The sequence below is a fragment of the Pipra filicauda genome, unplaced genomic scaffold (genome assembly GCF_003945595.2).
Source record: "Pipra filicauda isolate LSUMZ 115617 unplaced genomic scaffold, ASM394559v2 scaffold71_size5581439_pilon, whole genome shotgun sequence".
In the NCBI taxonomy this organism is placed as follows: domain Eukaryota; kingdom Metazoa; phylum Chordata; class Aves; order Passeriformes; family Pipridae; genus Pipra; species Pipra filicauda.
Genome location: NW_024104887.1, coordinates 4,176,285 through 4,192,142, shown reverse-complemented (window position 1 = coordinate 4,192,142; position 15,858 = coordinate 4,176,285). Strand labels below are relative to the sequence as shown.

General features: G+C 52.9%; 3 protein-coding genes across 3 annotated transcripts; all 3 read right to left on the bottom strand.

The window, feature by feature from the left end:
- Positions 1 to 5,576: 5,576 nt before the first annotated feature.
- On the bottom strand, positions 5,577 to 6,512 carry LOC113990486 (C-C motif chemokine 4-like). Its single transcript, XM_027725985.2, has 3 exons — positions 6,411 to 6,512; positions 5,918 to 6,026; positions 5,577 to 5,768 (listed from the first exon to the last, which is right to left on the bottom strand). The coding sequence occupies exons 1-3, from the start codon at positions 6,481 to 6,483 to the stop codon at positions 5,675 to 5,677; spliced, it is 276 nt and encodes a 91-aa protein (XP_027581786.1). The 5' UTR covers positions 6,484 to 6,512; the 3' UTR covers positions 5,577 to 5,674.
- Positions 6,513 to 12,450: 5,938 nt separating this feature from the next.
- LOC113990487 (C-C motif chemokine 4-like) lies at positions 12,451 to 13,528 on the bottom strand. Its single transcript, XM_027725986.2, has 3 exons — positions 13,456 to 13,528; positions 12,918 to 13,035; positions 12,451 to 12,547 (listed from the first exon to the last, which is right to left on the bottom strand). The coding sequence occupies exons 1-3, from the start codon at positions 13,526 to 13,528 to the stop codon at positions 12,451 to 12,453; spliced, it is 288 nt and encodes a 95-aa protein (XP_027581787.1).
- A 1,054-nt stretch (positions 13,529 to 14,582) lies between these two features.
- Positions 14,583 to 15,374, bottom strand: LOC113990474 (C-C motif chemokine 3-like). Its single transcript, XM_027725962.2, has 3 exons — positions 15,302 to 15,374; positions 15,014 to 15,128; positions 14,583 to 14,847 (listed from the first exon to the last, which is right to left on the bottom strand). The coding sequence occupies exons 1-3, from the start codon at positions 15,372 to 15,374 to the stop codon at positions 14,742 to 14,744; spliced, it is 294 nt and encodes a 97-aa protein (XP_027581763.1). The 3' UTR covers positions 14,583 to 14,741.
- Positions 15,375 to 15,858: the final 484 nt, after the last annotated feature.

The following is a 15,858-nucleotide window of genomic DNA, read 5'->3' as shown; positions in this document are numbered from 1 at the left end:
CAGATGCTGCCAAGATCCCAGGGTTAGGGAGGGAGCACTGGCTGGGATTTGGGACAGTGAACCGTGTCCTATATCAGATAGGAGATGGTCCTAGAGGGAAACAGCACAAAGCAACTCTGAGCATGGCATTCTCAGATTTGATGGTGAGGAGGAGTTCTGGGATTTCCCTGGTTCTTCTTTTCCTGTTCCCTCTTTTTTTTTTTTGCATGTCTCTTGCAACAGATAACTGAGCTTGTGCCCTCATCCTTCACACGTGCCTGAGCTTCCTTTTGCTGTTGTATCTGAGCTGTATCATGGGCATGGAGGGAGAGAACTGCTCCATGTGCACCACTGATTTACTTCTCTGGACTTGGTCCTGTATTTCACAGTGAAGAAAAGGGCAAGGCCACCCTGCTGCCAGCTGGCTCACATGTGTTCTTGCTGTGCATTGCTCATGTGCAGCACCGTGTTCCTGCACACTTAATGGATGTTGGAATGATTTAGATGGGGCAAGAGGAGCTGGGATATGCAGGAGAAATGCTTGCACAACCATAGGTGGAGTCAGATGCACTGCAAAGAGAAGTGACACTGGGGTGTTAGTTTAAAGCCTGAATAAATATTTGCAGCAATTAAACTTGTAAATTGGTGCTTCTGATGCTCACATTCACTTGCAGTATTGACCACTGGATGTGAGATTCTCCTTCAGCTGATGGAAGTATGAGAAGCCTGAGCCCTGTTTTCCCCCAAGGCAGGGAAGAGAACACAGTTCTAATCAGTAATTACAAGATTTGTCACCCTGAAGAATGAGGTGTTTATCTGATGGTGCTGTCAGCTCAAAGCCCAGCTCAAGCTGCCTGGTGAGGACCTGAGGACCGGCAGGCAGCAGAGGGTGCTGTGATGCTGCTCTGTGCACAGCTCAGACGAGCTCAGAAAGACCTGGCTGGGAAACCCTGCATCGCTCCTTGGGAATCTCTGCCAATTCCTATGTTCCCACACTGCCATGAACTTGCTCCTGTTCTGTTCCTGGAGTTTAACTTGACATCATTCTTGACGGGGATTCAAAAATTGCAAGCACTATATTCCGAGAAGTGATTATTGCATGCGCAGCTTAGTCCCGTGGGTATGAGCCAGCTCCCCAAATTACAAAAAAAATCCTCTATTGGTTCTGACACCTCATTGTCATTGTCAGACTGTGGAAATGGCCTTCTAAGTGGATTCCATCCATGACTGCCAGGAGCATGTGGGACCCCACAACTCCTGTGCTATGTGATATTTTTATTAATGCTATTTGTAACAAGCATTGGCAGAGCGTGGAAGAATCGTGGTGTGTAGTGCAAAGAGGGTGAGAGAGGCCTGAGAACAGTCTAACAAGGGTCACTGAACAATTTCAGCCTTTGTTTTCAGGCTGGAAAGGACATGATGTTCTGGTCTCAAACTACAGCGAAGAAAAATGCTGCAGCAGTGAGAAAGTGCTGGGAGATCACCTGGAGAGTGAGGAATTCTGTTCCTAGAGTGAGTGGTGATCTTCTGTGTGGAAGTTGATGACTCTCCCCAGCCCTCTTTTCTGTGTTTTCTCTGAAAAACCACTTGCTCTTACCCCAAGGGCCTCTCCCTTCCCTCATAGAAAGCCGAGATGGGAACTGTTACTCTTGCTCATCAGGGTGCTCCTGTGAGCAAACGCTGTTCATCCTTAGGGACAGCACATCCTCTTCTGGGACCTGCCTCTTAAAGACCAGCCAGTTCATATTCCACTCACCCGGGTGATCCAGGGTTGACTTGGCTCTGGAAGGTGGACACCACTGCCCATGTGGATCATCCCTGAGTCATCCTGACCTTTTCCTCCCTGTGCTGCTGCTAAGGAGTCCATCTACCAGCAGCAGGATGAGTTCACATCTTGCCTTCACAGACTGCTGTTGCAGAATTGCACACAAAGCAAGCTCCTTCCTCTTTCTCCTTGCAGACAGGCTGTCATCCCTCTCTCTGTGTTGCTCCTTTGCTTCTCTCCAGCCTCATGCCCTCTGAGCCAGCAAGGTCTGTTGGCTCCTGTGCTCCAGATATTTGTTCTCTTTTGCTGGAGGCAGCTGCCAACTACCTGTGTCCTTCCCAGAGCATCCCTGGCACTTGTGCTCCAGCCTCAGGAGTGTGTATGGAGCTTGAGGCTGGCACCCTGAATTTACCATTGTCACATGTGCTCCCAGCCTGCTGCTCTTGGTGTTGGGGACTGTGGTGGGGATGCAGTCCTGGCATGGGGACAGCTTTGCTGAGTCCTTGGTGGCAAAAATCACAGGTCAAACTGTTTTATTCGCACAGCTCCATGGGCAAAAGACAGGCCCAGGTGCAAGACTCAGCTATGTTTTGTTATTTCTGGTTCTCTGCACTCTCTGGACTCTTCTCCCACCTTCCTGCAAGGCATTTTCAGGAGTAGCAGGGTCAGCTTTTTGAAGGGGCTCCTGGCACAGAGGGGAGCCCACCCTGGGACTGCACTGAGGCATTTAGCCCAGGGTAGAAAGCAGATTTCACACCAAAGAGCACTTTGAATCAGGAGTGATACCTCTCCTGGGAGGAGAAGGCTTTGTCACGCTGAATTACACCCAACAGGGTTCAGACATGGAGTCTGCAGGAAGGAACTGGCTCTTAAAAGGATGGGAAAGGGCTAATGGTGGCCATTACCTCCAGGCCTGGTCCTAAAAGCAAAGCAGAGGTGTGGAAGTGTGTTACCTGCTGGGGCCATAATCCAGAGTGCTCTCCCTGGGGAATTCACAGAAGGAAAAATCAGTCCCCCTCAGCTGAAAAGTGGGAAAGAGTGTCCAAAGAGCCAGCTTTGTGGCTGGGCTGTGGAAGTTGGGGATGCTGTGGGTGTTGGGGTTCACAGACCAGGGGGGATAGAAGAGAGGGACTATTAAGTAATCCTCCCTACAAGTGTGAGTCAGTCCTGCATCCTGTGGTCAAAAAGGAAAGGGGTACAAGCTGACCCCAGAATTAATCTTGTACCAGTAAATTTGAAAGGGAAATTCCAGAGAAAGAGGAAGTCAATAGAAAAAGCCTGAAAATTTAAAATAGTGTTTATACAAATCTTTCAACTCAGCAGCCCAGGAAGCTCTGAAAGACTTGCAGGAGATGATCAGAGAGAAGTGTCTGAAGGAAACTGAAACCAGAGAAATAGAAACCCCTGATGATCCCAAAGGAGATTTGTTGTTCTTAGGCATTACAGAGATGTTGACATGTTCCTGGGGATGTGGCAGCAAGGCTGGAATGCTGGGATGGGTGGTAGCTGGGATGGGTACATGCAGTGAATGTGAAGAGTAAAATGTTAGTTGTAAACGTTTAGTTTGTTGTAAAACTAAATTCATTCCTGGGGAACTGGAGCAGCAAGAGGTCAGCTTAGGAGACTGGGGTGTCTGCACTACCAGAGACTCTGCCTCGACCCTGCTCCTTCAGGGCAGAGAAAGAGGGGCTGTTAGAGATGGGAGTGTCCAGAAAAGGAGATTCTGGAGGAGATTTGGAAGAAGTGCTATTATTCCAGACTGAATGGTGGAGCTGAGCAGGCCAGAGCAGTTTCAGAGGGAAGCAGTTAATCACATACCAAAAAGCCACAACCACTGAAACCACCTGCAGTCCTGGAGGGGAACAAGTGAATCTGGTGCTTGTCCTGGGAATGGGAGCAGGCAGCTGCCACCTGCCCGGGCTCACGGGGGTTGTGCAGCCCTGTAGAACACTGGATTCCAAAACAACGTTGCTGTTAGTGACACCTTTTGAAACAGGACTCTGAACCACCTCTGTGAATAGGCTCTTGTAAAGACAAACCATTCACACTGAGAGAGAAGATCCCACCTCCATTCTGGATGGGTTCTGGATTGTGCTGGTTGCACAGCAGGACTGATATCCACATGAGCGTGGTTGATTTTTGTCTGCCCTGCTGGGGTCAGAAACCTGCATGACAAAATTCTTTCATGTGGAAACCTAATTTCCCCTCTGTTGGTATTCCCAGCCAGTTTGTAGCCGTGTGTCCCCACTCCAGCAGTGCCCACTGCACCTCCTTCCAGCCCCGGGGCTGACTCTGGTGCCTTCACATGGATCAGTCCCTCGTTTCCCCAACCCCTCAACCCAAGCTCTTCACATTTGACTCTTCTCATGCTGTTTAACACCAGGGGCATGGCACAGTCCTGTGATGTGTATTGTGGGTCTTTCCCTGCCCCAGACGTTTCCAGCTGACAGGCTCCCAAACTGGAATGGCCACTGCTGCTGTCCCTCGTTCCCAACAGCACACTCACACAGTCTGCTCTGCTGACTCGAATCCCTTCTCTGTTACTCCAGCCCTCAAGGTCATTATAATCTTTCTCTGTGATATCCTGGCCTGTTCTAGATTGATGATGCCATCTCGTTTTGCCTCATCAGCACATTGCCTTTGCCTTCTCCTGCTTTTTGTGCCAAGATCATTAAGGCAAATGTTAAGCAGAGTAATTTTTGAGGCAGAAACTCGAGGAACTGTACGGGTAACCCCCCTTTCAGCTGAAGCAATTATCCTGCTCCTTTCAGGCAGCTCTTCACCGAATTTACTTTTCGAATGCCAGTCACATCTTCTCTGCCTTATCTAATAATTTACTATGTGGCATCATTTCAAGTGCCTTCCTGAAACTCAGACAAGAGAGATCTACTGAATTTCCTTCATCACAAATATCTCTGAGCTTATAAAAGGAAGCTATTAGGTTAATGTTGGTGTGCGTCAGGATATTTAAAGTATGTCAAGATAATAAATTAAAACAAAGATAGTATCAGCTGTGTTGATTCTTTTATGGATTTTTGATTTTTTGGGGGATATTTGATGACGGATTCAGTGTGAGAATAATGTTGATAGCACACTGATGTTTTAGTTGTTCTTAAATAGTGTTTACCCTGGCCAAGGACTTGAGGAGCTGCACAAAAAGCTATGAGGGGGCATATTTGGGACAGCTGACCTGAGCTGGCCAAAGGGATACTCCACCCCATAAAACATCATGCCCAGAAGGGCCAGTTGGGGTTTGGGGACAGGGTTTGGCATCAGTCAGCACCTGCCGAGCAGCTGGATTGTGCATCACTCGTTCTTCTTGCGTTTTCTCACTTTTAAATGACTATTATTATTATATTTCACTTTGTTTCAATTATTAACCCATTCTTAACTCACAAGTTTTATTCTTGATTCTCCTCCCCATCTCACTGGGGTGGGGGGAAGTGGTTGAGTGGCTGAACCCAGTGGCCAGTTGGGCTTAGACCACGACAGCACCGCTCAGGGCCCTGGATGAATTGTCACCTCCATCCCACATGTCCTGCTGGAAGCACCAGCTGGAGCAGCAGGACCAGACTCTTTGGCTCATCAATCTGCAAGGGGGTCCCCGTGGATCCCTTCTCCCACATCAGGGCTCCAGCAGGGAGGCCTCAAAACTGACTCTTCACTGACAGACACGCTGATATAATTGAAATTATCTTTATTTTAGTGTATTATTTCGACATAATATAAATTATTTTTGTGCTTTCTTTTTTCTTCTTTTTTTTTTTTTTTTTAGAAAAAGGTTATTTAGTTTAACTTAAATAAGTTAAATAAAACAATTTTCCCCCTTGAAGGAGGCTGTAGGTCAAGAGCTCTCTTGTGTGCCTGAGGCTGGAGGCCATGCAGTGGTGGGACCGTGGGCATCGCCGGTGGCAGCGAGGAAGAGTCAGGTCAGTTCTTTGGGGTCTGGAAGTGCTTCAGGCGCTCCTGCACCCAGGGTTCCCGGGGATCCACACACAGCTGCTTCCCCTTCTTGGTGACCATTCTGCCAGGAGAAAAAACCCGTGTTGAGGTGCTGCACAGAGGCCACGAGGTGCCCGCGCTGGGTCCCACCAGCAGCACCCTGAGTGTCCCCAGCCACGTCCCCAAGTCCCTCCCGGCCACCCCGAGCCCCTGGCAGTGGTGGGTACTCACATCACCCCCGGGTTGGTGCAGATGCTGCTGGTGGTGAAGGTGGAGTTGATGAGGCGAAGAGGGATGGGGCGTTGTTGGTAGGTGAAGCAGCAGGTGGTGGGAACGCCATCTGTGAGGGCAGAGGGACAGACAGACAGCCCTGGTGAGACCCCAGCTACAGCACAGGCTCTGGCCCCACTGGCACATGGTGTTCCCCAAGGATTTGCCATCTCCCACCCTCCCCTTGTGTCCTGTTCCCTGGCAGTGGCTCTCAGGGAGAACCTCGGCCCCAAGCCTGCATCCCACAATGTGACACAGACTCCTCCCTCCAACCCTCCATCTCACACTGGGACAAAGTCTCCTGCCCCCAACCCTCCATCCCACACTGGGACAAAGTCTCCTGCCCTCAACCCTCCCCACAGCCCCACGAGGGTCCCGCTGACAGGGATGGGGCTCTCCAGCAGCTCCCATGGAATGATGTCCCCCCCAGCCCCGGGAGGACACAGCGACTCACCGAGATGGGCCTCGGACGGGGAGCAGGAGGCCACGAGGAGCAGGGCGAGCAGAGAGGCTGCCAGGACCTTCATGGTGCTGTGGGGCTGAGGGCTCTGTGAGCAGGGCTGGAGCTGGGGAGGCTGCAGGGCTCTCTCTGCACGATGCTCCACCGCTGTGGCCATGCTCTCCTTTTATCCCCGTGCGCTGGGCGGGCACAGGGTTTCAAGGAAAGAAAGTGAGCGCATCATACCGGGGAAATTATGTCAGGACCGGCCAGTTTTGCTGAGCTGGAAAAGGAAAGGAAACCGCAGAAGGGGAAGGGACTGCTGGCCACGAGGCTGCAACTTTCAAGATGCTCCTTGGGTGCCTGGTGGGGACTGGTTGGAGCCCAAATGCCGACAGTGACTCTGCCACTGCTGCAGGGGCTGCACAGGCCATGAGACAGCTTGGGCTTGTGAAGCTCTGATGTCAATCCCAGAGCCAGAGCTCTGATGTCAATCCCAAGCAGGCAGCTGTGAAGGATCAACAGCAAGCAGACCCTGGGCAGGGATGTGCTCTGCAGCAGCCCCAGCAGCATTGCTGTGTCAAGGGCTGTGGAGATGGAGACCCCAGGCCAGCTCAGGGGCCCTGGCATGGACACCCCCAGCCACTGCTGCTGTTGCTGGCAGAAATCCACTGCCAGGAGGCAGATCCCAACTTCTACCCAGGTTTACCACAAATACCAGTTCTCTCCCTGCTGCACCACAGGATCCAGAGTTCTCTCTGTCACGATGCATCTCACATGTTCATCTCCACTGATTGCTGTAGGTCTTGCTTGGACATTTAGGGAAGGAAGGATCATGTAGGAACAAGGTTGTGTTGAGTCACTGTGGGCCTCACATTTGTCCCTTTTTGCTGGTATTAAGGTCAAAAGCAGTGTTCCCATATGGGAAAGTTTGCAGACCCATGGAGTCCCTGCATGTGCAGGCACTGGACTCTGTTGCCCTGCTCTGGGGCTGGAGCAGTGGGCTCAGCCACCCTCCCTGTCCCTGGGCTGAACACAGGATTTACACCTCTCTAAGGATTTTAGTTTGGGCTGCAGCCTCTTAATGGCCAAGCTGTTGCAATTACTGCCAGCCCACTTCTGCCCAAACAGGATAATTTCATCCAATTTAAGGTCTCTCTTCTGACTGAGCCCCAAAAAGCAAAGACTTCCATGTCAGGACACGTGAAGGGACTGAAAAGGGGCAGCATTTGCAATGCCAGAGAGTAATTCTCAAACATGCCCCTCTGTGGCACACCCAGAAAGAGGGAGCTGCCAAACTTGCTCCTTCTTCCATGTTTTTTTTTTCCTTTTCCAGCCTTTCCCTGATGCTGCCCATGGTGCCATGAAAGGTTTGTTTACTTGTCTCCCAGCTACCACACAACCCCCTGGCTTCCCCTGGCCTTCCTGCTGGCCCTGGCTCGGGCATGACTAATTCCTGCTGCCCTGATTCAGGGGAAAAGTCCCACTCACAGAAATGCTGAGCAATGCCAGTGCTTGTCCTCCCATTCCCAGCACCTGCCATGGCCTTTTGCCCAGCAAACCTTCCCCAGCCAACAGGGGCTGCATCGCTGCCAGGTGGGACAGAGGTGGGAATGGATGTAAATCATGCCCTGGAGTGGGTCAGGAGGAGCTGGGCAGTGCTGATCTGGCCTCTAGTGGAAGAACCAATCCAGCTGTTCCAGCTGTTCCAGCTGTTCCAGCTCCCTTCTCCAAGTGCCCAGGTTTCAGCTGTTTCTGTTTCAGCCACTCTCTGTGTGGGGCTACAGAGGAATAAATTCTTTGTATTTAACAGTGACCAGAGTTTTCATCTGTGCCATTTGAGAAGGGCTTGGAGGAGAGGTAGTAGTACCTGCTGTAAAAACTCCTGCTTGTCCCATGTCCCTGGATGCACAAAGGCAGAAGGAAGGGACTCAGTTCCTCAGAGGAATGGAGATCTGCATGAGTCTTTTCTGTTGAGGCCATTGCAGAGGCACTGAGTGGTTTCTCTTAAGCTCAAAGCATCCCCTGTGTGCAGAGGAATCCCAAGTTCGGGGCCAGCCAACAGAAGCTTTTTGTGTTTTCATGAACCTCTCTGCCCATAAACCCTCACGTGTCCCACAGAGACCTGCTCCAGACTCTGCCCTCCAGCCAGCCTGTCCTGGCACCTCTCCTGCCCTCACCAGAGCCAGCTCTGCTTGGTGCATGGAGGAGAAGTGGGAGGGAGGACAACAGTGTGCAACAGGCTTTTATGGTGAAGGAAACCAGAAACTGCTGTCTGGGTCAACCACAGGAACAAGATGCTGAGCTACCTCAACACAGGGTGGGTTTTCTCTGGGGAGGCAGCCCCGAGCCAGGGGTGAGCTGGGCTTGGACAGGGGCCAACAGCCAGGGATGAGCAATGGCAGTGGACAAGACTGGCTTGGTGGGAGCCCCTTTGTTTGCCCAAGCAGGTGAAAAAGGGTGGGATGGGCAGGAGAGTAGCACTGGGAACCCACAAGTACCAGGAGGGTGGTAAGGGATATCCCCCACCCAGGGGGGAGAGAAACTGAAATCAGGGAAGTGATAAACAGAATGATCTGTGGGCACTGGCCTCAGCAGTTACCAGAGGAAGACTTGTCATCCGGCAGGAACCGCAGGAAATCTCACAGTCACGAAGATTATTTCTGATGGAAAAGGCAGCAATATTTCCTCTTTGCTGCAGAAGTGACTGGCCAAGCTTTCGGTTCTCCATTTAGATGAGGGCCGGATGGGACTTCTTACTGGATGCTGATGAAATACTTTCCATTATAACTGGAATCGAGGGCATTTCAACGAATTGCACAGACCTGCAGCTCAAAAAAAGTAGATAGTTTGTGTTTAAGGAATTAAATATAAGGAACTGGTGTAAAGGGAGAGTGAAGAAATGACTTGCAGTTTTATTTCTCCTGTCACGGAAGACCCTTGGAAGCAGGGCAGGAAACATGGGAAACCAGAAACTTCAACTTTGCAAATACAAATTTGAAAAATAAAGGAAAGGAAAAGCCTATTAGTTAGGAAGAGGAGTAAATACCAAAGATACCACTTCTTTTTGGCTTGTCTTTGCATAAACAAGGCAAGAGGTTATGGTCAAGTTCTCAGCACAGTAAAAATTTAGTGCACCCAGGTGAGAAAAGGGAAAAGAGAACAAATAAGTAAGAAGAGGTAGGTAAGGCAGGTGTGATCAAACAAAAAGGCCCCAAAGATATCCCTAACTTCCTCCTGAACCTGGCTGTGGCCATCTCATTAGCAGGAAAAACTCACATGGAGTGGGAGAGGTACCAGAAAGCCAGAGGTGAGCAAACATGGCACTAGTCTTGCATGACCTGATGCTTTTGGCACTGCCTTGCTTGAGTGTCCCAAAGAAAATGAGGGAATTCAAGTCTCAAAACCACATCACCCTCTGGGGCTGTTGTTGATGAACCACAGGGCTCATCCAGACTAGAAGGCAAGGGATGATCTCCATCCCAGAGTGTAAGAGCACAGCATTGCCTCTGGTCCCCAGGCCTGCTGAGGGAAGCCCAGGCTCTGCCTCAGCCTGCAGCCAACCTTAGGGAAGCCTCTCCAGCTCTGCAGAGAGTTTTCCCCGAGGACAAAGCCCTGCTGCTGGCAGCAGGCTGCATTTCTGACCCTGAGTCAGGGCAGAGGGATGTTCTCAGCACCTCTTTCAAGAGAGACTTCCAGACACCCGGGGCCCTGCACTCGGCAGCACTAATGGGGTGACAACAGCCTCTGCCTGCCCCGTGCACCAGCCTGAGGCAGGAGGAAACCACAGGCAGAAAGAAATGAAAGAAACTGCCAACACCACCACTGTTGTTTCTTTGAAGAGAAAGCCACGTGGCATTATGCAACATCCATCTGGGAAGTGACACTCATTGATAAAAATTATGCAAAGGGGTCCCGTGGCTTGGGGTTATGAGGAGAACCCAGGTCAGCTGCCAGCCTCACCCTGCAGAGAGCTGTCACTGAGCCTGGAGTGCATTGTTTTATGAGAGTAACTCAGCATTCAAAGCAGAATTCCTACACCAGTCCCCACTGATATATTTTAGATTCCAATTCCCAAATGTCCCTTCTCCCTCCAAGGATCCTGTGCTATGCCCTGCACAAAGAACCACAACCACAACCCAGGGCAGGGAGTTTTCTGTGGTCCTAAATCAAAGACAGCTCTTCTCCCTCCAGCTTAAGTGGCTTCTGCACCAGACTGGTGCAGGAAAGAGAGTGGTAAGAGCAGGAACAACCTCTCCCCCTGCAGGAGGCTGCAGCACTCCCGTGGGGGCTGGCATTCCAGAAAATCCCAAGGGGAGCAGCAGCACCAAAGAGCAGCTCTAGAAAAGCTGGAGATGTCAAGTCTCATTTTCTAAAGAATGCCTGCAAAAATGCTTTGGCTGAGCATGTGCAATTATCCAGTCACAGGCAAGAATGTTCTTTTCAATTAAAAGGAACAATTCCAGATGATATGGTCCCATGGGGATTGTGGCAGATGACTGGGCCCAAGGTCGTTGGCTCGTACAGAAACACCCTAAAGGGGGGCAGATATGTGGCAACAAATCTGGCAATATGTATAAAGGTATCTTTAAAAGTAAAGCATGTCCCAGCTCATCAAAAAGATGATTCAAGTGAGTCACAAACTAATAGGGAAGTAGATAATACAGCATTCTTCTGGAGAAACTGGCTGCTCATGGCTTGGATGGGTGCCCTGTTCACTGGGTGACAAACTGGCTGATGGCTGGGCCCAGAGAGTGGTGGGAATGAAGTGACATCCAGCCACAGATGGTCACCAGTGGTGCTTCCCAGGGATTAGACCTTGGGCAATGGAGCTGGGGAAGGGGCTGGAGCACCAGGAGTGGCTGAGGGAGCTGGGGGGGGCTCAGCCTGAAGAAAAGGAGGCTCAGGGGGACTTTCTCTCTCCAAATCCCTGACAGGAGGTTGTAGCCAAGTGTGGTTCGGACTCTTCTCCCAGGGAACAAGTGACAGGCCAAGAGGAAGCGGCCTCAAGTTGCACCAGTGGAGGTTTAGATTGGATATTAGGGGAAAAAACTCTTCACTGCAAGGGTTGTCAGCACTGTCATAGACTGCCCAGGGCAGTGGTGGAGTCACCATCCCTGCAGGGATTTATAAGACTTCCCAACTTCTCCCCAGGTGTGCCACAAATACCCTTCTCACCCTGCTCCACTGGTCACAGCAGGGACACAGAGTTGGCTCCAGAGCTCCATGGCCGGTGTCCTGATGGGAACCAGGAGGATGAAGGATGCTCCAGCCTCCCTGCACCTGCTGGAAACCTGCCCAAAAGCATCTGCATGTTCCATTTCTTCTCTTTTAAGGAATTTATTGACACGAGTGACAGGCCTGATATGGTTTGATTTCCGTTGTTGCCACCCCCGCTGCCACTGTGGGTGGATGGGTTCTGGGGGCTGCAGGAGGGATTTTGCTATGAGACAAGGGGATTTCCAGGGACCTGGAGGATCACTCCCATGGTTGGCTCTCTCCAGGGGCCTGCCCAGGTCTGGAGGACAGTGCTAAACCTCCTGGCCCCACTCTCTCCTCCTGCAACCACCCCTGTTTAACCACTTGATCCAGCTGGGACAAAACCAAACCAGCCCCTGAACCCCCCAAAGCCAACCCTTCTCCCATTGCCAACCTCACCTGCCTTTTCCCTGCCTCAATCCCCATCCCACCAGGCAGGCAGCTGCCCAGGGCATCCTTAAGGCCACGTCTGGCCAGGGGCTGCTTCATCTTGGAGGTGATCTGGGGGCATCAGCCTTGGCCCTTTGGGTTTCCCTGCCCTCCCAGGGGCTCCTGGACTATTCCTGGTTCTCTGTGGGAATGCTGAGCCCTGTTATGACCCATTTTCTCCCACAGGGTTCACATCTCTCACTCCAGGTCAGCATGAGATGGTTTATTGATTCCATTGAGGGATGTACTGGACAGTGGAGGGGCCGATGGCAGGGGAGGGGACGGAGCCAGCTCCATAAATTAATGACACAAGAACATACAGATAATTATGGGAAACAAATAAATAGAGCTTGTGGGGAAGGCAGCTTCACATGGAGGTGTTGATTAGCTTCTTTTCCTTCAGGTACTTCTGGAACCAGCTCACCTCTGGATTCACACAGACCGTCCCCTTCTCCAGCTTCAGACTTTGGGGGAAAGAGTATCCTGCATTAGCTCGGGATTGGGGGATGGATCCCTGCCAACCTGGAGGTGCCTGCAGCATCCTGCCCCCCACTTTCCCTGGAAGTGCTGACTTTTGGCAACCTCTGCAATTTTGGCTTCCTTCCCGTTTTTCTGGCTGGCAGCTGAAATAGGGGGATTTTGGGGCTATTTGGGATTAAGCAGCGAGGAGGGAGGGGAATGTGAAGAGCCAGGTTAGGGCACCCCCACCCACAGAACCCTTGGCAGGGTGGCTTGTTTTGCCAAAGGCAGAACAACTGGTAGGAAAGGTGGGTGAGCGAGGGTGAGGAGTGGGATGCCAGGGAGGAAGGCTGGGTGGGAGCTGGGGTTACTCACATCACAGCCTTGCGGGAGCAGAGGGAAGGCGTGTTCTGGTAGCTCTTGATTTTGGATGCAGGGATTTCCCGCCTGATGAACATGCCCTTGTGGCAGCACATGGCATGGGATGTGCGGACTAAGAGGAGACAAGAGGATTTAGTGCTCTCCCACGCCTGGCATGAGGGGTGTGGGTGCTCTGCTGAGGGGTGTGGGTGCTCCCCTGGGGACTCTCCTGCTCCCTCGTGCTACAAGGGGTCTCTTCTTGCATCCTCAGTGGTGATGTTTGTTCCCAGGGAAGGAGCCCCCCATTCCTCTGCCTGTGGGGGTTTGCTTGGCAGAGCTCCCCAGCTGGGGCTCTGGGGCTGAAGCCATCCCCAAGCCTGGTTTTGCTCATTTTGAACAAGTCCACGACAGGCCTATGCTGGGGCAGCTGGTGATGCCCCTCAGCCTCCCAGTCCTGTGGCAGAAGCAGGAGCTGAACTCTCATCCCCCTCCCAAATCCCATGAGTGGAGGGTCTGGGGCAGCCGTGGGGAAAGGCTCGGTGTCGGTACTTACGGGACATGCCCTGACTTCCAGTCCAGGGAGCTGCCAGCAGCAGGGTGAGCAGGGCCAAGGAGCAGATCTTCATGTCCAACACAGGGCTCAGTCAGCACCAGCAGAAGGCAGCTCTCCCTGTCTCAGGCCACGGAGAGCTACCTGCCCCTCCTGCCTGCACCCTGGCACGATATATAACCCCTGCCAGGCGTTCCATGACAGCTCTGGACTCTCCCCACGGAAAGAACCACCTGGTAAAGGGCAAGTGGTGAAGGGAAATTCCTTCTCCCAGCCTGTTTGGCCACTGAGATACCCGAGGGCTGCTGGAAAGTGTGGCGGGCTGCTGGTGATGCACAGGGGCTGGGTGTCTATTTTGAGTCTGATTATCACCACCAGCAAACCACACAGGATGATGCTCAACTTGACAGAGTCCCGTGAGAGCTTCTTTTCAAAAACCAGCCATTGCCATCAGTTCTGATGCCTCTCTTGCAATTTTGCACTGGGTGAGTGGCTCGGTGGTGGCTGGATTTGCCCCAGCCCACCCTGAGACCCACTGCTGGCTGCCCGTCATGGTGCCTGTCCCTGTCTCAGTGTCCATCGTGTGGCATACTGGGATTTTGGGTTGTCAGTGGGGCCCCGACCAGGCATCCTTGAGGGGCTCCTCTGACAGAATTTGGGCCAGGGCTTTCCCCTCAGGGTGGTGGATGAGGAACACAGGAAGCCCCCTCCTCATGGGCTGTGCCCGCCTGTTGCTGCTCTCCCTGGTGCTTCCCCAAAGCATGGATGTGGTTTGGCCCCACGCTCACCCCGGACATCCTCACAGAGACGTGGCTGTGGCTTCAGCTCTTCCTGGCTCCATACTGATCCCAGCACCTGGCTGGGAAAGCCTGCAGCAGGATCTGCCCACTCCCAAGACATTCACACAGACAGATGTTTGCATGTGTGAGATCACGTTTAATTCTGTTCAGTGTGTCGTACAAAAAATAACTGTGGAGCTGCTCCCCCTGAACCCCTCGGCTGCTGCCAGGCTGGCAGGAGCAGCCTCTCTGCCATGGAATTCATGGGGACTGGCAGAGGATCCAGACCTGAGCGTCCCACAGGGTCAGCACACTCCATCCTGGTGGGATGCCGGGGTTGGCAAAGGCCCTTTGCCTTCAGAGAGATAGGCACGGTCATCCCAGCATGGTGGGGAGGATGTCCCCGATGAGCTGCTCTGTCCCAATGTGTCCCCACAGCCACCTCTGCAGAGGGGTTGCCTTGGCGGTGTCCCCCGTGGAGAGGAGTCCCTGCTGCCTCTGGCCACCCCACTAGCTGGGGATGGAGAAGGAACTGACTTGGAAGCTCTGCTGGTACCTCTTCACCCACGCCCTGCTTGCCTGGGTGCAGATCTCCTTCCCGTTCCTCACTCTGAAACTGGGGCAGAGAGAAGATGAGGTTAGTGGGGTGGTCATACAGGGACCCCAGTGATGAGTTTCCTAGAGGAGGCACAGGAGGTCAGGATTGGACCCACCAAAGCAAGGCAAGGGGTCTGGCAGGATCTAGAGGGGCTTTACCCCCAGGGTGGATTTAAGGTACTCACATCACAGCCTGGTGTGGGCACTCAGGGCTGGTGGGGTAACAGGCAACGACGTTGTCTCTCTTGATCCTTCTCGTCTGGAAGTTGAAGCAGCACTTGTCCGGCATGGCTGGAGCTCCTGGGGGGACAGCACAAGCTCAGCTTAGCCTGGAGACCCCCACCTCCCACCTCAGCCTGCCAGCTGTAGGAACAACAGCTCTTTGGGAAGAGCCCACTTGCTCCCCATGCACGAGGCAAACCCGTCCCCACAGTCCCAGGGTCTGTCCCTGTCCCCCAGCCCGTGGTGCTCACTCTGAGCCAGGCTCTGCCAGCACAGCGTGGTGAGGAGGAGGAGGGCGCAGAAGATGCCGGTTGCCTTCACCATGGTGGATTGTGGCAGGGCTGCTCCGTGTGCCGGGGCTGGGGCTGCTCTGTGTGCCGGGCTCGGGGCTGTCTGGCTGCTTTTATGGGGGAGCAGGGGCCTGCCTTCCCCCAGGGCCAGCAGCTGCGTGAGCAGGGGGAGGACCTGGTCCCTCGCCACATCCCAAAGCACAGAGGGTAAGTGATACTGATCCCCTCCCAGCTCAACCCTGGGAAAAGAAAAATCTGCTCCCAGGCCACGCTTTTGGCATCCAATGGGCTTGGGATTTTTCCTGAGCTCCTGCCTCCAGCGTTAGGACTGATGGACAGGCTGTTCCCAAAGTTTGGCTCTGTGCCCTTATTCCCTGGGCAGGCTCTGTGCCCCATGGTGAGACCACAGGGTGGGTGAGAGAGTCTGGGGATCTCCCTTGGATGGGACCAGGGACAGGCACAGCATCCAGCAGGGTCCCTGGCAGCCCCACACACTCCCAATGGTCCATGTTCTCCCC